This window comes from Dryobates pubescens, chromosome 14, assembly GCF_014839835.1.
Source record: "Dryobates pubescens isolate bDryPub1 chromosome 14, bDryPub1.pri, whole genome shotgun sequence".
NCBI lineage: Eukaryota > Metazoa > Chordata > Aves > Piciformes > Picidae > Dryobates > Dryobates pubescens.
This window is the reverse complement of record NC_071625.1, coordinates 23,300,432-23,322,161: the sequence shown is the minus strand read 5'-3', so window position 1 is coordinate 23,322,161 and position 21,730 is coordinate 23,300,432. Positions and strand designations below refer to the sequence as shown.

The 21,730-nt window shown below is 42.9% G+C and overlaps 1 protein-coding gene across 12 annotated transcripts in view; it reads right to left on the bottom strand.

Annotated features, from left to right (window-relative positions):
• The window catches only part of MTSS1 (MTSS I-BAR domain containing 1), a 118,232-nt gene extending 98,770 nt beyond the window's left edge, over positions 1-19,462 (bottom strand). For all 12 annotated transcript variants that reach the window (XM_054167343.1, XM_054167348.1, XM_054167345.1 and 9 more), the window contains exons 1-3: positions 19,289-19,462; positions 3,862-3,923; positions 1,117-1,190 (exon numbers count right to left, since the gene is read on the bottom strand). In XM_054167343.1, the coding sequence (XP_054023318.1) occupies positions 1,117-1,190; positions 3,862-3,923; positions 19,289-19,360 (208 nt within the window). In that variant the 5' untranslated portion in view covers positions 19,361-19,462. The remainder of the gene's footprint in view (positions 1-1,116; positions 1,191-3,861; positions 3,924-19,288) is intronic.
• Positions 19,463-21,730: the final 2,268 nt, after the last annotated feature.

The following is a 21,730-nucleotide window of genomic DNA, read 5'->3' as shown; positions in this document are numbered from 1 at the left end:
ATCCTAGTTTATACCACTTTCTGGAGTGTTTATGTGATTAGATGGCCTGTAATTTACAGAAGCTATGCATATAATGAGAAATTTATCAGAAAGTAAATATTAGCATTGAAAAGAGAAAAGAACAGTATTTCCTCTTGTCATTCTATGGCTCAATGCTTGCCCCAGCACCTGCTACTACTCCTGTTAGCCAGAAGGAAGGAAACAGAAGTCTGAGCTTGCACACTTACTGGAAATGCAAGCTCTTCACATTCCTAATACTACTTTCTTAACTCTCCACATCAAATGCCAAGGACACATCAGGACTTTAAAAAAAAAAACACCTCTAAAGTTAGAGGTGACAAAAAGCCACTCAACTCAGCAGGATTTTGGATTTGCTCCTCAGTAGCCAGGGACAGTGACCCTTGGGAATGCCTTAGTGATGCAGGGACATGTGCACAAAATGCTTTGGTCACTGGGATCCAGCACCAGACAGAAGCAGTCTTTTGTTTCCTTCCAGCTCAGCAGCAGCTAGGAAAGATTGCCAGTTGCACAGTTTTGGTCTCCATACTCACCATCAAGATTAGCTGTTACCATGTGAAGCCCATAGTTCAGGAAAATCAATTTTGATCAGTAATGTCAGATTTAAAGACGACAAAGAAGCGGCAAAGACCTTCCTCAAAGATACAAGCACAGGCTACTATGATCATTGTCTGCAGACCCTGAAGGCCATAGCATCAGCTGGTATCAGCTTCATCTTCAGCAACCCTATGCTTATTTCTACCAACTGAATATCAAGGCGTTTACATTTACTTATGGTACAGAAGCTCAATGAATACAGATTTCAGTAAATCTTGCTTTCTAAAATATTATTCATCAACATATAATTCAAATGGTAATTAAGAAGTGTTCACATGATTGATGACACATTTAAATTACAGGTTTCCAGCTTTTTTTTTCCTGCAAAGAAAAGATTACTTCCTTTTTCACGTGCCGCTTTTTCAAAATGCAAGTCCATCTAACAGATGTCTCTCAGATCCAATTGTTAGTGTAACAAGTTACTTTTCTTTTTTTTTATTACAATAAATGGTATAAACCACACAGCATTCTGTTAAACTCAATATTGACACATCTGCTTACCACGTGTATTAGTAGCCATGTCAGCCACTTTCTGAAAGGCATCCAAAAAGGCAGCAGCTGCTACTACTGTAGTCCTGAAATGCATACAGATAACAAAACATTAGCAGTGTCTCTTTGCTGCCTATTTAATTATTGCCAAAAACATTTAGGCTTATAGAGAATACCACTGTGAACTTGCAGAGGCCACAAAAAAAAAATATCCTCTTTTATATCTGAATTTAGCCTTTCCCCTCCTTCATTTCTTAATCCCTTCCTTGCTTTGTGTTAGCATGATGGACTTGGACGCAGCCATGCTAATTCCACGCTGTGAATTGCACAGGACAGGTGCTATTTCAAAAGAGCACAGCCATCCCCCTTCTAGCTGATTTCCTCTGATGAACTAATATTAAGCAGTCAAACATGAAAAACAAACCTAATGCACACTACATCGCAGCCATTAGCGTACAAATTGCAGCCAGTTATTTCTAGAGAATACAATACTTGCAGAATAAGGATGCAGGACCTTTCTGTTCTCTAAGACCCTGGACACACATTTCCCTGAACTTCTCATCTGTGTACCATGAGCATCCCTTCAAAGAGGAAATAGCAACTTCCTGGAAATCAGATGGGTCTAGGCTTCTTGGGCAAATGGAAAAGAGGAGGGGGAAAAATAATCTCAAATTCAAGGAAAAACAAAACAAAGAAACTAAAATAAACACCCCAAAACAAAACACATTTCTGATCCACATCTCTCCTGAGAGGTACACCAGCAATCTCAGAGACTCTGCAAGCCAAAGCATTGGCTCTGCTAGCCCCACCTCCCTCCAACTTGGGAAAGCACACACAGACCACACATCTGTTCAAGCAGACAGTAAATGTGAGTTACCATTTTCCAAACTTATTTGTTCCACATAAGCAGGCCCTAGAGCCCTAAACACCACAGGTCAGTACCAGATTTCTGATGGTTTATAGTCTGGCTGACCCAATTTAACTGAAAGTAGGCCAGTGCTCTACAGGTGAAGCACAACTGTGCCCTCTCCACAGTTGTCTCATGGTTCTGTTTCTGCACATCTTTTTTAACAGAGACTCCAGTTTCCTCCCCTGAAAATAAAAGGCTGAGTCTCTCCAAGCAAAATCCTGAAGGAGAACCATCAACTTGTCTTTGTTTCAAGAGCTCCTTGCTACCTTCAGAAAAGCCCAGGAGACCTGCAGGAACGCTGATCCTCGGCCAGAAAGACCACAGGACTGTTTAATTAAGTCAGATTTTATGCAAGTCGCACTCCAAATACACTCACGATACAGGGGACATGACTGGCAGCATTGTAAGTGGCCTACTGACAGCACAAAAGATTTGAACACACACACACAAAAGCAACCAAAAACCCAGGATTGAGATGATCGACCAAGTGCATAAGGACTCTCCACATGTCCATGAGATTAACAGGAGGGCAAAAAAAAACCACCTGACAGCTATCTTGCCATATTGAGCCCTGAAACTAGATAACCTTTTTGGGGACTCTCCTTAATGTTTGTGTTCTTCATCTTCCAAACTTGTGGGTCATGCTGTAATTCGTGTACCATGCTGTTAATTATTAATTATATTGCTAATAACAAAGTTCCGTTTCTCCAGTAACAAGATCCAGGAAGACCTGGCTCCAGCTCAGATGACATCTGCTCTCCTTTATCAAAGCACACAGAAATGAACCAGAGGCAAAAAGTCCATATTTGCTAAAAATGAACTGCAAATCCTCAAACACAGGCTGGCTTTCAAGTCGCCTGCTTACGCACTGCTGTAGCTAGAAAAGCACTACACTGATCGAATGCAACACCACAGGTCTGGGAAATAAACAAAACTATCCCTCATGCATTCCCAGAAAGCCTGTGTTTAAAGGACTAGGGAAGTTCTCCTTTTCTCTTCTGTACCTTCCTCTGCTTCTTTCACCCTCCCTCAACGTGACGTGATTGCTGGAAAAGGAAACGCTACTTGCAGACACAGCATGGCAGAACGGGATATTGTAGCTGTTTAGGGCAAATGAGACTAAACTCTTCCTTCTGCTGGAATGGTTTGTAATGCAGGTCTGCAAAATGGTCTGCCAATAACCATGCCTGTTACCATTGCTGCTGCTCTGAGAAAGAGACTGACTCTCTAGAGAGCAAAGGCTGCGGTTTGAGGAAAGCTGTGAAGACATGGAGCTTGGATTCATATTAGCAGCAACAGATTTTACAAGTGAATGAATCCTAGAGACAGCAGAATTGGTCTGAGTGTAATACATATGGCACTTACTAAGTAAGCCAGAATGTTATCTGCAAAGTATAGTTTAATAACCACTGATAAATGATCCAGCACAGAAACTCCTGAATTTTTAAGTCAGAGGAAAGTACAATTAAGACTACCAGAGACTCTGGAATATTTTTGATCCCTCTTCTAATATAACCTGCTTTACTCTACCTTAGTAAAAAGGACAATATAGGGATAATTCTAATTGTGTGCTCACTGAAGAAATAATTTTTCCATGTTTTCACCAGAAGCCATGAAACTGAGCTCGTTTTATGTCTATTATTTACAGCTTGTGGTAGATTATGGATTTTTCTAAACACATTAAAACAGCAGTAAGAAAAATTACATACATGACTGTTGACTATGAAACATGCAGAATTTCACTAGGACATACTTAGCAAATTATCCTGGCAGAAGCTGCCTTTGAACTTAATGTTTGCACATACAATGAACTGCAGGGGATCTTCACTTGGTAACACAAAACTTACCGGAGCTGAGACTGCAGTTTCCCAGCTTTATTTATAAAATCTTCCCACACTGGATAACTTCCCTGCAAGAAGAGCAAAACATAATAATGAATAATTAATTTGATCATTCTTGTTTTGATACTCTAAATCAAATGAAATTGGAAGTGAAGCAATAACTACTACTTTTCTAAATCCTAATTGATTGACACTAAAAATGTATCTTCCCAGCAAGCAGTCTTTCACATCCATCAAGTCCCAAGCACCAACTGGTTCTGAATCCAGATGAAACAGTACATCCTCTGGAGAGGCTTTATATATTTTCCAAATGGAAACACTAAGGGAGGAGAACAATTTCAACTGAAACAGAGGAAGGAAACACCTTACCCTAGGCAGAGCCAAAACACCTCACCTACAGCAAAACCAAAGCTTAGAAGTGAGGTGCTATGACATTGCAACAACATGTACCGAGAAGTTCACAAAACCAAAGGCAAGTCCCAGTTGCTCTCCTCTACAAACATATTCTGTGTCATTACCTAGTTCCTATCCTCATTCAAAAATAAAAAAAACCCCACACTTTAAAAGCCTTTATTGTAAAGGTGTGAGTTGACCAAGAGACCACCTCAAACATGGTTTCAAGGGAACTCAGCAATCAGGGAAAGAAATTGCACAGTGGCCAAAAGACAACAAATTTCCTAACAGCTGTCCCATGAACTGCAAGACCTGCTTCCAAACAGTCCTGAATGACCCTGGAGCTGATGTCTGACTTGAAGCTAATAAAGCAACATAGCACTGAGTGCAATGCAAGGCTTTAGAGAAGATGTAATCTTGTGACTACCAGTTTCCTGTAAATTTCTTCTCCATTTTTAAAAATTGTGTTAAATGCTCAGGTCTTGATTCAGAATATGGACACCAAGTGATCTTGCAAGTTCTAATCTTATTCTTCAAAGCTAACATAAAAAAATAAATATTTTTTTAATGATAAAAAGAACTGTAGGTTTTAGAACAATAAACGGTTAACCTGGTCTCTGCAGGACAAGTGCAGATTTTCTGTTAACAGCAAAAACCATTGCAGAAAGCAAGCTCAAATTTTTCTATTGATTGGAGTCTAGAGAGTAAAATAAAATATCCCTGCTTCCTTTAATAAAGGTATAAGACTTGCTGTTACCAGAGCAACAACACAATAAAACTAAGATAAGGCAGATCCTCAAGGCTAACATTATCCCAGCTCTGACTAGAAGAGGTTGCAAGCATGTCTAGTTTCTTGTAGCAAACTTGATCCACTCCAACAAACTGGTCTGCTTCTGTTAAGTAAACAAATTCCATTTCCCACACCATGAGAGGCTGCATCTTTACTCAGGGCAAAGACAAGCCCTGCCCCGAAAGTCGATAGTTAAAGTCCAGCTACTTGGTACACCCTGGTAAGTCAGCTCCCAAGCATTCACTTAATGGTACTCTACATATTTTTCAGCAAGACTTGTGAGTTTTTTGCAAAAGGGAAAAAAAAAAAAGGAGGGGGCAGGAGAGGGGAACAGATGACACAAACCAAAGTCAAATAGGTAACTACATGTGATGGAGCCAGTGGGAAATGTGAGAAATGCAGTAGGGGAAAGAGAAAATAGCAGGTATCTGGGAGACTTCTAAGTGCTTTGTTCTACACAAACGCTGTCAGACATTTGAAAATGAAAGAAACCCACCAAGTATTTGAAAAAGGAAAAAATAATGTTACTTTCTTAAACCTATTAGTCTTACTCAAATACCCTACCCTGAACCCTGTCTCCCAGTACTTGTCCGCATGCCATATATGCATTATGCATGTGTATGTCAGGAGCTCTGAAAGCCCTGACAATTAACAGCAGGGCCTACGGCTTTTTGGATTCTGAAGCAAAACGCAAGCCGGCGAGCAGAGGATACCAAAGCAGCCTGATTATGTTTCCATCTCAGTGGTGTATTATCCAGCTTAACATGCCTGATGGTATGCGGGAGATTGACACCCAGCCTTGCATTTAGCTGCTTCACAGGGAAGCCTAAGACACTCCTATTAAAATACAGCTCAGATAATTTTTTTTTGTCCCCTTTTCCTCTTTCCACTGGCCACAAAGTAAGTGAAATTGGAATAGTCATCAAGCATTTCCATGACTCTATCTTTACAACTGTAGTTCCCTTCAAGCCCAGCCTACTTAAATAAGCTCTAACAACTCACTTAAATAGTTTGCTTTAAATCAGTGCAATCTCTTCACCTGGACATTCCTGCAATGCCCAAGAGCACCTGATCTTATTCTCAGTGGTAGAAAAATGCAACTGTTTTTTTGTTTGTTTTAAATGTCATTGAATTGGTAACTTAGGTGGTGGATTTTGTTGGCTTTTTCTGGTGGGTGGTTGTTTCCCGCCCCCCCCCCCCCCCAATTGCTAAAGAAAACATTTCTGCAGTTTTGCACCAGCGACACAAATTCCTGCATTATTTGCTCAGCTTCTGGTATCTTGATCTCTTTTCTACAACTTTGAATTCTCCCTAATAATCTCAGTTGAAAATTAATATTCATTTTATCTGTATTCCAGCAAAATTTGTGTTCACTTCTCCTTTCTAAAGCCACATCCACAAGCTCACCTGTCAGTGATAACATAACACAGGTCTTGTACCTAAGTTCTGTCATTACTTTAATCTTTTCCAGCAAAACATTTCCATCACTACACCTCTGCTGAAACCAAAACATCCTTGATTTTATTCCTACAGCAGAACTGTACAACTAGTAACTGGGGGTTTTATCCCATTGCCAGACCTAAAGAAGCAAGGGATCCATTTAGTGATGTGCGGGGGGACAAATCAAGATGATAGAGGCATCAAACTAGAGCTGCTAATACTGCAAGGCTCCAGTACCCTGAGGAGCAGGTCCTTCCCCAAGACTTCTTCATGTGCCACCTTGAACACAGCATCCCTGCTGTCACTCCATGTCTCACCTCCATGTTTGCAGTAATAGCTCTTGCTTTTGTTAAAGCAGCCATCAAGAGAAATGTTAACAGTTGTAGAAACCACACTCTGAAAGAGCCATAGAACTTTGCCCTTCATTCAACATGTATTACTTCTTCAATTAAAACAAAGAAACAGCAGGTGGAATTGAACATCTTTGTCTAAGAAGTGTTTTTTCTGACTTACATCCACTTTTGAAGAGTAACAACACAGTATTTTTAAATGCTGTGTCTCTCAGACCTTCCTCTGCCCCCTCAGCCATTTCCAATTTCAACTGGCTGATAAAGGAAATCAATTTTCCCCCTTTTAAAAGTCACGGTTACTCAGGCCCTAGCATTATCTGTGAAAGCAGCAGGCCTCCTCCATCTCCAGCCCCAGACAGAGAAGAGCCACTACAGAAATCTGGGTCACAAATCCTCTTTTTAGCTCCTCACAGGTTAAATTAGAAATTGGTTACTGTGAGGATATTTTGAAATTGCTTTCTTGAAAACTTTCAATGGTTTGATCTGGGGACTATTTCCCCCAAAATAACTGTGCCAAATTATTTCTTCACCACTGGATGAAGAAATTTGAGGTGTCTTCTGTGAAATGGGTGTTTCATCATTACTACGTACAGCACTCCAAGGCACGAAGTTCCCTGAAGCTGCTCAGCAGGGCCCAGCCCTCAGCTGCTTCCCCACCCACCCATTGGGACATGTCACCAGGACGCCCTGACATGCCATTATCCTACCCTATTGCTTAATTAGGTTTATAGGTGATTAGTCACCTGATCCCAGGGCCCAGCTCCAGCTAATCTATGCTGAACACAGGTAGGGAACCACCTTTCTACCTCAGGGCTAAAAAACATAATGGTGCTTCATGCCTGTCACTGAGGCAGGGAGTCCACAATTAGGGACATGAAACAACTTTCCCTCAGGGACAGACATCACAGCAAGTGTTAGCAAGGCACTAAGCTGAGGTGACAAAGCACCTAAAAGTGCCACACACTGACATCCAAACCTGCCAGCGTCTAACCAGACAGCGTCCTCCATAGCCATGGCACCTGCGGAAAGTCCTCACTGCCTGCCACTGGGGTGGGAAGGAGGGGGGCACCATCTTCATGCGGTGAAATGCCACAGAAGATTCTGGCCCAGGGATATGGCCAAATGTTTCAGTTGCTGTCCATTTTCCTCACAATTCAAATCTATTTTAATTAGCAATAAATTTCATCTTCTAGTTGAGCCTAGTTTGCTCACGACCATACCTGGTAAGTGATTTCCTTGTCTTTGTCTCAACTGGTGAATTTTTTCATCTTCTATTTTGCCCCATACAGCTGAGGAGGAGGAATGAGATGGCAGTTGGGTGGGCACCTGACAGGCACTAAGGCCAGCCCACCACACCAGGGAAGAGCAAGCAACAATCACCAACAGGCAGCTTTGGAGGGAGCATTTAAACCTCACAGCCACCACACACAAACACAACTCTAGAAAAAAAATTTCCTGATACTTCTTTTTCTGGTCCTTTCAGGCCAGCAATTCTGCACTACAAGTGAGAAGAGACCCAGATGAGAAACTCAGCTAATTCTCAATAAAGGAAGGGTAGGCTTGCAGCAAAGGGTCCTATTTACCAAAATAGTTATTGATTACATTCAATGGCAAGAATAAGAACCCAGATTGTTGTATTTAAGATTAAACTATCAAGACTGCTGATACTCAAATTGTAAACTCTTCTGTCACTCCTTCTGCTAAGTTATGATTTTTCTTTGGCCATTAAGAGAAAAGGTGCATTTCCTTTAATAATTTATTGCCATACACCCCAACTCACACAGCAGAGATGCATCATATCTTCTAAAAACCCTTGACAGCATTCTTTTAAGTGCTTTCATTTATCAGAAAGGATTTCCATCCTTGTTACCAACTTTTACTGGGACATCAAGTACAGAAGAAACAGTTTGGTATCGTGTTCACAGCAATAATCCATCTAAACTTTCAGGTCAAGGAGAAAGAAGAAGAGAGCAGCTCTACCGCAAAGCAAATTCAGAATGTAATTCTGACTGTTCCAGCTAAAGAGGTGGGAGAGAAAGGGACCAGGCAGGCAGTGCCTTCTTTTTCTCTCAACTAGTTATCAAAGCTGTATGCTTTCCAGAAGAGTACTGAACAGTGACTATCTGCAGACTTCAATAAAACAGAAAACACTACCCAGGCTACAGGAGTTAGGGACTTCTCCACCTCAGCATAGTCGCTCAGCTATGACCAGCTAAAAAGCTGAATCACAAACACAAGCTTCACACCATAGTAACACATCAAAATGCCATACATCTTCATTTGGAATAGAAATTGTTAACTTTTCTTCTGCACATGATCTCCTACCCTTGAAAAATAAATTATGCCAAAACCAAAAAGACTTTTTTAAAAAGAGTTTTATCAGAGATCAGAATCACAAGAGTTATTAAGAATGTCACATTTCTATGGCATTCATTACATCACCTCCAAGCAGCAAAGAGGCACCACACAGTCACAGATGTTATGCACAAAAATGGCCTGGATAAGTAATTATGGTTTTCAGAGTTTATCACTTTTTCCAGGGGCCTTTAACAGGCAAAGCCAGGAAAAAGTAGAAGGGAAGGGGACAGGGAAACTGTAGCCTGCAAATAACGATTCTGTCTATCGGTATCTCAACACATGGGAAGATGCAATAGTTCACAATCAGTTTACCTTCCCAGTTAACATCTGGTCTTTCCTCATTTCTAAAAGAACTAGTAGTCAACCAGGGAAAAGGGCACTTGGCCAGACACAATGGCATGTTACAAAGTGCTACAGAACACTAACCCATTACTCTATGTCATCTACAGAATTAGCCCAGTCCATGACTCACGAATAGGATTGCCTAGTCCTTTAATAAGCCACAAAAGCTCCTACCACACACAGGTGAGCAGAGAATGAACATTATCTTACACTAAATTCCTAACTGCCCTTCTTCATGCCAAAACCCACAAAAATTAAAAAAAAAAAAGTTGCTTGTTGGCTTTATCTTTCTCTGGGTTGAAAAAATAAACAATTTAAGAGTCTGTTTCATGAAGCTTTTTAAGCTGCATCTATTTCCCAGTCACTCACCAGAATAGTCTCAATCTGTCAACAGACTGAAATGCAAGTTTTGCTGATGAGCTGGACTTAACTCTTTATGAAGACAGAGTGGTGTACGTAAACCCTATGCCTTGCCTTTTTTTTTTGTTTCATTTACCTCATTTCAAATATTCAGAAACAAAAACCAGTTTGAGTTGGAAGGGACCTTTGAAGCTCGTCTTCCTTACATCCAATCTGAATCTGCCCTCTATATCTACCCTTTATTTCTTGTTGATTCAGTTCAAGTTTTGAAAGTCCCAGTATGGATTTCAAGAGTGCCTCACAGACACTCATCTGTGAGATATTTGTTCATCTGCTATTTTCTAGTGGTGCAAGACAAGAAACCATCAGAGATGTTTCAGGTTGGACAATTCATCCAACTATAAGACCAGTTAACAAGCAACTCTGAAAGGTCAGGGAGCTTCCTTTCACTGGAACTCTAAGTAAGAGAACACATTTATATGAAGATCTTTTAGAAAAGCATAATACTCCCACAAGGCAAAGAAACCAATTACCTGAATGCAAAGTCCCTACTGTCTGTCTAAGCTAAGGGTATTGCCATGCACAGGGTAAGTTTGAGCTTAGTGCCAGCAGCAAAAGGGACTCTCAAATAGTGTAGAATGCTTGCTGGGCCAAGAATGAAAAGTCAGCAGCAGCAAAAGACATGACAGGAACTTCAGAGAATTTCACATTATGAATGAAGGAGGAGACAGGTATAAACCCAGGGTTTGAGAGATTACAGTGCATGCAAGTGAAAGTAAAAGCATATCAAAGATCAGATTAAGACATCATTTAACCTGTAACTACTACCCTTCAGGACAGAAAGCAGTGGTAATTAAAATCAAAGTCTTGTATACATACATCTATTTCCATTATTTCTGTCACTTGTTTAGAGAATGGCAGGGTTAGAAACAAGTTTCCCTCAGCACGAACAGTATAAATAAGCACGCCACACTTTGCTTTCACAAGGTGATGCATTATCACAACATTGCAAATTATGAACAAAACACTACTGAAGACATCTCAGATGCTATTTACAGAACTGTCAGCTAAGTATTTCTTCTATGCATCACAGAACCACACAATATTTTCAGACTGCTTAGTTTTCACTCTCAACAAGGCATTAGAACATTGACAAAACCAGATTACATGACATGATCTCTTAAGAAAGTCCATACTAAAATCTAATCAGGAAAAGTCCAGGAAAGGGTAATCACCCCACTGTGGAGAAAAAGGAACCCAGAGATATCAGTTACTTCTACATTCCCAAACCACTTGAAGAGCCCTAAAAAAATACCCAGTTCTCCGAGTAGTTGAATGCAGCAGTTCTTAGCAAGGACACGGGTACTTATTAGGCCTCACCAACCATTTAAATGTGAAGGGAATCTAAATCTGGTACTATTCTGTTGTTAGAGCTCTAGAGTCTTTAATTTGTATTATAATAAAGCCTGCACTGCATTAGGCCACATTTAAATATGCCCAGTGGAGGATACAAGTTGCCCTACAGCTGTGACTTCAATTTCTAGTACAGTAAGAACCTGGGAAAACTCATCTCCTTGGCTGCTGCATGGCATCCAGGCTTACAACCCAACTCGTGGGCCTCCCTGCGATGTCAATAGCAACCATGTCAAACCTGTACTGTTTGCAGTACAGTTTCATAGCTTGAGATGAAGAAACTTAGCTCTGAAGCAGCCACTTTGTGGTTTAAATCCAAGATTGGGTAATTAGCAAACAAAAGTTATACTCATACTCTGAGAAAATATATCATGCATAAACATACAGTCTTTCCTTCTCTAAACACAGGAAGCCATTCACAGGAGGGAGGGGGGGGAAGAAAACAACTAGCCACAGCTTCTAGAGACCTTTTATCCCATGATACATCAAAAAAGATGGACATTAAGTAGTCTTCCAGAGGAAGCATTTAGTTCCACATTCTTCCCTGCAGGTCTAAACAAGTTTGCAAGCCTGAATAGCAGATTTCTCCTCAGAGACTCATCAATACCGCCTTTCATCCACTCAATCATTAAGAGGCCACTGTGCATACTCAGCAGCTATTTTCAAATCCACAATATTTCAGCTGGACCAAAATGAAGGTGATTAAAATATCAGGAGGAAGTCCTTTAAGTTAATACCTAGACAGGACACCCTCAAGTCAACAGTCCTGTGTTGGTAAAGTCATCAGTACCACTGGAGTCTCACCACTTCTCAAGCAAGAAGCAGCCCTAATTTCTGAGCATTCACTCAACACACTCTCCACCACACAAGCAGTCAAAATAATCTCCAGGGCCCAAGAAGTGGCAGAATCTATCAGCAAGGTACTGCCAAGCCTCTGGGTTGACCATGGAAGAACCTCACCAGGGAAAAGGCAGCAGCCAGGTAACCAAAGTTGTCAGTGTTTTACGAACAGCCAAGTGCAAACAGACGCCACAGCCTAGTTTGTCTCACTTTCATTTACAAGGAGGAATCACTTAGTTTGCTCATTGACAATGAGCATCCATGAGGTTTGCTCATCAACAGTTTTGTTAGGAGGCGTCTCTCACAAATAAAGCCTGGTTAACAAAAAAATCCCAAACTGAGCCACTACACAAAGAGGTTCAGAGACAATAAATGTGGCCAAAACAAAAAAAATAGTAATTGCATGCTTGGGTGAGAAGCACTGTGGCATTTTATGCAGAACACAAAAATGGGAACAAATAGGAATCTTTTTGCACCACGCAGCAAACGCCCCTAGTTACAGACTCATCTGTAGTATTGTGCACAGCAACACAAATTAATTCCTGCAAGTGCTCTTTTTAAAAATATCCAAGGTGATTTGTTAAATGGTGTTTATACTCCAGCTAGCATCCTAGAATTAAAATTAACTACACAACACTCATGGTTGTGGACCAGAAGAGTGAAAAATACAGAGCTCACACAGCCTCACAAGACAGCCAGCCCAATTCTTCGTGATCTGTCAGACTACGGTTAAGATGCACCAGACAGGTTTTTTTATTTTTATGCTGGGAGCTTAAAAATCATCCCCTCATTAACTCCATGCTCTAGATGCACTCAATTCCTTCTTGTCCTAGAGCAAAGGAGTAGAAGTCACTGAACCTGCAGCCACAGCTTGCCTTTCTGTAAAACAGGAACCATTCTTTGGAGCTAAGTCACACAGAGAGCACTTTGAAGATGAAAGCTGCTATGGTCTTAACCACAAAGCAACCAGCCATTTTGTCTCCAGTCCTTCAAAACATCTCAGCATTCAAGCTCTATCACAACCCGGCAGGAAGCAGTCAATCAATGGCCTTAAAGTCACCACAGATGCCACTGAACAGGACAGAGCTTGGCACCTTGCAGTATCAAAGTAGACAATCTGAAATGTAAAAGATACACTTGATGAGAAAAATATATTTCTATATGTAGCCTAAGGACACTTCTCTAAAGAGCAGCCTCTTTACGGTACTAACTCAAACCTCTCTGTACCCATCTTTGCATGTTCTGAAATAGAACAAAAAACCTCTAGATACAGTGCTTATTCTGGTCTCCACTAAGTAATTGTTTCTGCATATCTTTAAGACCACACCATCTCTGGGTAGACCATGAGCCTTAAAATGCTTTCCAGAAGCAGAAAATATAGAAGCTGTTAAGCAGAAAGTCATTTACATGCTCCATTAACTGTTGCAACTTCTGTACTTTGAAAAAAAAAATTATATTAAAAAAAAGGGGTTCTTTAGGCATTTTGTATCAAATTTTTGGTACAGCTCTTGCACACTCTGGACTGAGGAAGGAAGCGGCAAACTCTCCCAGAGATCACCCTCTGTTAGGCATTAACCAGTGCCCAGTCTGTAATTATACAGACTTCTTGTCCTGCAACATTTGTTCAGTTGTGCCATGTAGCACTGCACAACTCCTTCCACACTTACAGACTCCTGAATTAGAATGCAGCTTGTGGCACCCTGCCAGATCCAAAAAGAGTACTCTTAGAAGACAATAAAAACTCTCATCATGGGTATACCACAGAATAAGCTTGCCTCGTACACACTTACATAGCAAATGCTCAGCAATTGCATAAATTGTTACCATTCACACAAGAGTATTTGGATCCAGAAAGAGTGTCTCTAAAATATAAATTACTTGTATGTTCCCAGCTATGCTTTGTTGCTGGAACCCCAACATTTAAGCAGGCACACAGTGGCTCTCTTCCTGTACCACCAGCAAGCCCTTGCTGCATGTCAATCCCTCACCCTCCAAGATGTTTGCAGACAGATCCTGCAGCTACTTACAAAAAGGCAAGGAATTTCACTGTATACAAACCAACTGTTTGGGCAAGCAGGTTGTTGGGAGGCAGCATGAGTAAGAAGTCAGTGCAGCCAGCTAAACCCAGAATGCTTTGGCGATAAAACCTTAGAGGGGGAAAAGGGAAGAAAATCTGCAGAGTAGAAAATAACTCATTTCACACTTTTCAGAAAAGGGGAAGAAAGGTCACTTTGCTAGCTTTAGAATAGACTGGCAGCCTTAAAGACCCTCAAGTGCAAGGGACATGCCAGTGCAACACAGCACATGTGGGAAAAGGGGAATGATTCTGTGATTCTATGTCCTCCCTGCCCTTCCCTGTCCAAGCCTCTACCTGTCCGTTGCACATGAAACATCTATTTTTCCTCACAGTAATTGTCTCCCTTAACAGTTGAACTGAAACTAGACCTTAAAATCACTGAACAGAACATTCCTAATCTCCACAGAGATCTCAGACTTTCAATACAGTACAGGTGCAGAAGAGCTGTCCTATTACATGTCGGGATAAACCAGATTTGCCTAGATGCTGTGATAGCTGCACCATCCCTTGGATTAACACGACACGCAGGACCAGCAGCTGTACTTGCTGTAGTAACTGTCTCAGCATTTCTATTTGTCTCACCAAGTATTTTCTTCTACTCAATTTAAATTGTGTGAATAACACAAGGCCATCCCTCACAAACAAATCAAGCCTACTTAACAAACATCTCTTCATCCTTGATGTGGCCACCTCCCCCAGCTCCATCTTCCCCAAAAAGAAAGATTAAAATGCTGCTTCTCACCAGTCACTTCCTAAGAGGAGATAAGAGGCTGCAAAAATATAAACATTTCTCATGCCTGTATGTTCATGTGTTTCTCTTCTAATCTGACCAAGAACTTGGCATGACTGAAAGCAAAGGTGCACCACCACCTCTTCCAAGAGTCTCTGCAGCAGCAATGGAGTGATAGGAAGGGTTCAGCACTTTTATAGTGCTAAAGTAGAGGTTACTGCCAAAACCACAAGGTTCATTTTAATGAGTTTTTAGCTAAACTGAAAACAAAACACATACAATAAAATGAAAGAATTTCTAAAGTTTTGTTCTTCCTTTTGGTACTTGTTCTCGCTCACCAACAGGATGATGTTTGCAATCCCTTTCATACCTGCAGGTCCCTCACTTGGGACAAGACGAATGAGACCAACTAGTAATTCACACTACACCCATAAAAATTTGGTAAATCCTCCTACCTGATATAAACAAAGCCAGGGACATATCTCTGTTCATCCCAATTGCTCATTGCCCATCTTTTCCCCCGTGCCCACCTTGAGGGTGTCAGCTACTGTACACATACAACAAGCCCCTGCCCTGCCAAAATATATGCGGGCAGAAGAGGAAAAACAAATAAAGAACACACAAACCAGCAAAATAACCACCGCCAAGCAAGTGATGAACTACATCACTACCAGTTTCAACATTTTCAGAGGTGACTGGTTTTCTTTTTTTCCCCTCAAGACAGCAGACAACAATGCAATTAAAAGGAATGTCAAATCAAGACTCAGACAGAACAGCAAGATTAAAGAGGATCTGCTCCATGCAAGAAGATCTTTTGAAACTCATCATCAATGGGCCTTCCCAAAACCTATCTGCACTGATTTGCTTTGCACTCCAAGAAATACTGAAATTTATGGTACATTGCAGCACCTCATTTCTCAACTGCCAGAAATTAGTTAGAAAACATTCAGATCAAATATTGCCTTCCCACAGGGAGATAACAGAAAGTATGCCACGTTCAAAGACAAACCACACAGCGTTTGCAGACAGCACACAAAACCACTCCTCTGAGGGGGGACAGACATTTTATTTTTGCTTTTATACACTTTGCTTTGAGAAAGATCTTGCATGCTACGTACTCAAGTGATGTATCATAGGAAACACCAGGGCTGTGACAATGGACCAAAACCTAGGGATGGGATGGGCAGGCTTTTTCCCACCTTTATGATTCTTTTAATCTAATACTGAAATCTCAAAGCATAGAAGCCAAGTCCTAGAGCATGACAGCCAAGTACAATTCCCATTGTGGACTTTCCACAAACAATCCTATCACCTCGTACACCACATACTACTCAACAAATGTGGCCCTTGTTTTGCATGGAAGACCTGGAATTCCCTTGATAGGGGAATGAAGTTCCAGATGTACACTAAGGTGCTGTGTAAATGTGATGTTTATTAAACATTCTCATATTTATATGAAATGAGTTCTCTAAATCACTTAACTTTACATTTCCTTGTTTTGGAGATTGTTTTGTCAAGTATTAGCCAAAAATGTTTTTTTGGTAGAGGATGGAGAGAAATTTGGGACTTCTGGAGAAAAATATTAAAAGCCATTCAAGAGACCTCAGCCAGCAAGAGATCATCTTGCTATCAAAAAATGTGATATGTTCATCACACTGGCATATATTACTCTCACTAAGTTAATACAGCATGGAGACAAACAGAAGCAATCACATTAGTCAGAATTATAATTCCTCTTTCTGTAACTTTGTCAAGATCAAGGAGAGCTCAAAATTAACAACAGGTACACCTGAGCTAGTTCTATGTTAGTGTGAACAAAGAAAAAAACAAACTAAAAAAAACAAAATCAGTCCACGTGTACTGTATCTTCATCACCTCAGCTGCAGCACCCATCTGCATTCACTGGCAAGACTTCAGAGTGATCTTAATATGCTGCTGATTAACCTCACCATCTTTACAACGAAGTTTAAGGCAGAGTAATACATTTGATGAAAAGAACCTGTGAATTATTTAGTTAAAAAAAGGCGGATGCTGCAGCAAATCCCTCAGCGCTGCAGGGCATGTGAGGCCTTGATCACAGCCTGCTATGAGAAATAGGCACAGATAGTGCATTTGGCTATGTGTGGGCAGACCCCTACACAACATCTTCAAGATTCTGCCAGAAGCCTGCCCACACAGACCTGACTACATGAAACAGTACTCAAAATGCTAATTTTCATTTTACTACTAAAAGGCACGATGAGTTGAAAGGTTCTGGTTCGTTGTCAAAAAATAGCTACTTTTCCGTTGAAATCATCATGATCCTTTGTGCACAATTCATGAAGAATCTTAGTGCATCTCATTGGCAGCATAGCATTAGCTGCATCAAACTGAAATACAAGTAAAAATTATTAGGTCTACTCATGCTAAACCATGAGCAGATTTTCTTTCAGCCGTAAAAACCACGACACTGCTAAAGAACTGCTGTGATTCTTTCCAAATCTTCCCCACCCCCACCGGCCTGTTCACAGAACAGGTTCCACTACTACAGAGGATTAAGAAAAAAATATTCACACCTGTGCCCATCTCCATAGGCTCATGTCAACATGTTTCTGATGAGCAGCATTCCCATGCATGTAACAATAGGAACAGGAAAAAACAAAACAAAACCACACAGCAAAGACCTAAGAGCAATAAAAATCCAATACATCACTTATGGAGAGAAGCAGAGAATAAGCATACTCGGTGTCCCTCTGTGCTGCAACCCAAAACCACACTTCATCTGGAACAGAACATCTCCAGCGTGCTCCTGCACAGCCCACAAAAACGATTCCAGGATTTGTGATCCTTTCCTGCCTTTTCTTTTGGGGGGGTGGGTTGTTGTTCTAAATGCAGTCATTATTAAAAGTAAAAGGGGGATGAGTGCCGGAGGAGCTAGCACAGCCAGGACTGCAGCATTGTCTTGACAGATCCGCACACATACACTCCCCCTTCTCTCCGCAATCTGCCTGCTCTTGACAAACTATGCTTTTAATTAAATGTCTCCGAAGATCTGTTAAGAGGAAAGTATAAATGAACCCCTGCCAAAAAAATAACTTCCAGTGCAAATAGCTTCTCTGCCCGCCTAAAAAATACACTAGAAGCCATTCACCTCTGTCAGGCTTCCTTCTAGAGCAGACCCCACTGCCTTCCGCCAGCCCTCCTTGCTCATCAGCCCTGCACGAACTAAACCACCCGAAGAAACCCCGTGCCCCTGCCTGGGAGAAACACAGCACACAGAATCACAGCCTTTAAATTATGGCGGTCCCACAATTATCTGATGCATCCCTCAACATCTCCCAACAACTGCATCCTCCCCAGCCAGCCCTGGGAGGGAGACAAGCTGCCCTTGTCCAGGGGAACACTGCAGTATTCTGCAGTACGGCCGCACGCCGGAGGCTGGGCGCCTTGAGCCCTGGCCTTTGGGTAGGCATGACTGGCAGAACACAGCAGAGATTTTACACTGTTTATTTCCAGGAGCGAAGGGCAGGAGGAACCCACTCGTCCAAATAAAACCCTGCAGAAGTGCCCTTGCTTGCCAAGGATAAATGGGGAGTGCTTCCCTCAAAGGGACCCTTTGGCAGAAAGGGTCAGTGCAGCCTGAGATTTCTGGTGGCTGGCAGAGTAGAGATCCGGCAACTTGAGACCTTTGCATTCATCCACAGAAATATGCAAATGCCACCTCCATGAGCATACACAGCATGAAAATAATATCACATAACCAACTGAGCAGCAGTTTTATTCCAGGCATACATCAAGTTCAGAGCATCTCCAGGCAGTGATTTTTATTTTTCTTCCTCTACCGTGCCCATCAGCACAGCACAGAAATCCCTACATTGCCCTTCCCAGCCCCACCCCACAGCTGACATGCACCGTGCCCATCTCCTTCACACGACTTCAGCCTCGCTGCATTTGTTCTGCGATCTGACAGCCCAAAATAGCCCCAAAAAATATTAAAAAACAGAGACATGTTTGGAAAACCCTGACCCTGGTGCAAGGTAACAGCTTGCATGTCTTTTTGAGCAGGAGAGACAGAGAAAAGAGAGGAGGGAGGTGGTGTCCTGCAAGGAACTCGCAAGTCTCAAGCCATGAGGGTGCAGCATTTACAAGGGGCCCCTTACCAGGCGGCTCTCACCAGGAGGGAACACGCACTTCTCATGTGGGGCAGGGTCCCCCACAGCAGCCGAGGGCCGGGGTGGGAGGTCACGCCACTGTTTACAGCCCCTGATGCGGTTGCATCTCATGGTGCAAAGTTTAGCCGGGCCAGGTGAGGAGAGGTGTCCTCTCACATGGGTCCCCTCCAAACCCAGTCAATCTCTTACCTTCATGTCGCTTATGATGGTCTGGAAGAGCCCTCCGAGCGCACTACATTCCTTCTCTATCACAGCCTCCATTTTCCTCGCTCAAGCACACTGAACGAGGCAGAAACTGCTGCAATTTCACTACTAGGCTAAAGAAAAATTAGACACCACCGTGTCCCACCTCACCAAAAAGAAAAAAAAAAAAAAAAAAGCCGATGTAGACAACAAGCAAAAAAAAATAAAAAATTAAAAAACAAACACACGCGAAGCCCAACCTGCCTGCACCTCTGAAAATTTACAAACGGGGGACAAAATAAAATCCAGCGCTACCGGCGGCTCTCTCCTACACAGACCTCCCCGCTCCGCCGAGGAGCGCCCGGGGATTCAGAGCCGAGCGGGCACTATCCTCCCACGCACGGGCAGCCACGAAACCCATCTCCGCGCACAACGGCCCGAGCCCCGGCGCTGGTGGCGGTGGCGGCCCCAACCAGCCGCCCGTCCCCCCACGCCTCCCGGCAAATCAGCACGCTCAGGACAGCGGGAGCCGGCAGCCCGCCAGCTGCGCGGCGCTGGGCAGATGTGCAGGCACACCCCCTAAAAACACGGAAAACAATAAAAAAAGAACAGCTATAAAAAGAGACAAGGTTGCGCGGTAAGCCGCTTCTCGGGGCGCAGCCTAGAGGTCCTCTGTCAGCCCCAACGGACCGGGCTACTGCTAACGTGCCCAGCCCGCTGCCTGCCCTCTCCAGGAAAAGCTTTGCCCGCCTGGCCGCCTGCTGCCTCTTCCCCGGTGGCGGCGCCCGGCTCGGTCCCGCACCCCGCCCGCTCGCGCCGAACACCCCGCCCCGCCGCGTCACCAGCGCGGCCGCTGATTGGCTCCGCGCGGCCGCCGGGGCGCGAGCGCCCCGCGCCGCAGAATCCGCAGACGGCCGGGCCGGGCAGCTGCGGGCGACCGCGGGAAGCCGCGACCCTCCGGCACAGCTGGCGCTGTCCGGGACTGTACCCGAGAAACTGCCAATATTCGGCTGCTTCTGGTGAAAAACATCGGCCTAGGCCCGCCGATGGAGAGTGTCTGAGCTGGAAGTGCTCAGCAAAGCTACCGGCAAGGCAGGGCACAGCTGTGTCATGGCATAGCTGACAGCAGCTTTGATCATGGATCGTGGGGGCCTGTTTATGTATCGTACAAATACATCAGGGTGTTAAAGTTAGTTATTTAAAACAGAGCTTTTTAAGTTTTCACGTTCAGTGAGCCAATTATGCACACTGCACCTTGGTCTTGATAGACGGACACAGGCTATGGCTCACGTCCTGCAGACAGTGGTGCACGTGGTTACAGTCACGGAAGCTCAGAACCGTTTGGGTTAGTAAAGATCTTTAAGATCATCCAATCTAACCTACGTGCTTAACAAAGGGACTTAAGCTGCGTAGGCTTAGATGTCCCGAGGGTCCACAACAAACTCTGAAATGAAATTAAGTGCTGGTCATTTGTTTTGTGAAGCTTAGGTCTAAAGATCTTGTTGCTGCTAACCCCGAGAAAACCACCCTCCTGGGCAAGCTGATTCAGTAAGAGCCAGGTGTGGAACCAGGAAAATACCACTACGGAAGAACAAGCTTTAGACCTGGAAATGGATGGGAGGGGGAGGAGGTCTCTCTTCATATATACATGTGCACACAGATACGCATGTACCCCATGACTGAGAGAGAAATTTTAGAAATTTGAGTTATTACAATTTATCCTACAAAGTCTGCCTGAGAAGAACCAGTGTGCTCTCCACCACATTTTGCTTGATTTCTGCCAATATCTAGGTACATGCACATGACATTTTTCATGTGAATTTAGCACTGATGGAAGAGGTCGGCCAGGTGGCCTGTTTCCAGTGGGGCTGCTGCAGCAGTCTCCCCTCTGCTTTTCAGAGGTCTGACCCAGAGTCTCATTTTGTCACTCTGTAGGACCCTCACTCCCAAAGACCAGACCAGCAAATGTCCCCAGCAGCTTTTGATAACCACACCTGCTCATCACACACGATGCTGCCATATACATGGTGTGACAGCATTCCCCTGGGACAGAGTCACATCCAGCAATTCATCAGGGAAGGTTGGTGGCCTACTTTGCTTTCTTCAGCCACTCTGTTTCTGGGATGTTCCTTGTATTTAGCACAGGCAGTATTTTGGCTGACCTCCTTTCTTGGAATGAGAATTTCCAATGTAAAAGGTTGCAGAGTGCACAATGCACATGGGGCAGGAGGAAGGAAAGTCTTCTTCTATAACACAAAGTCTTTAAGGACTTCATTAATGCTTCAGTCAATAAATCAGGGCTGTCTGCTCTTCAGCAAGCAACAAGTCTTCACACACTGGTGAAACAGCATGCAAGTATACAACAGAAAAATAAAGTAAGCATTCCAAGCCTTGATAAATTTTAACAAGTGAATTTGGCATCCAGTGCAAGGGAATGTTTTTTTACCT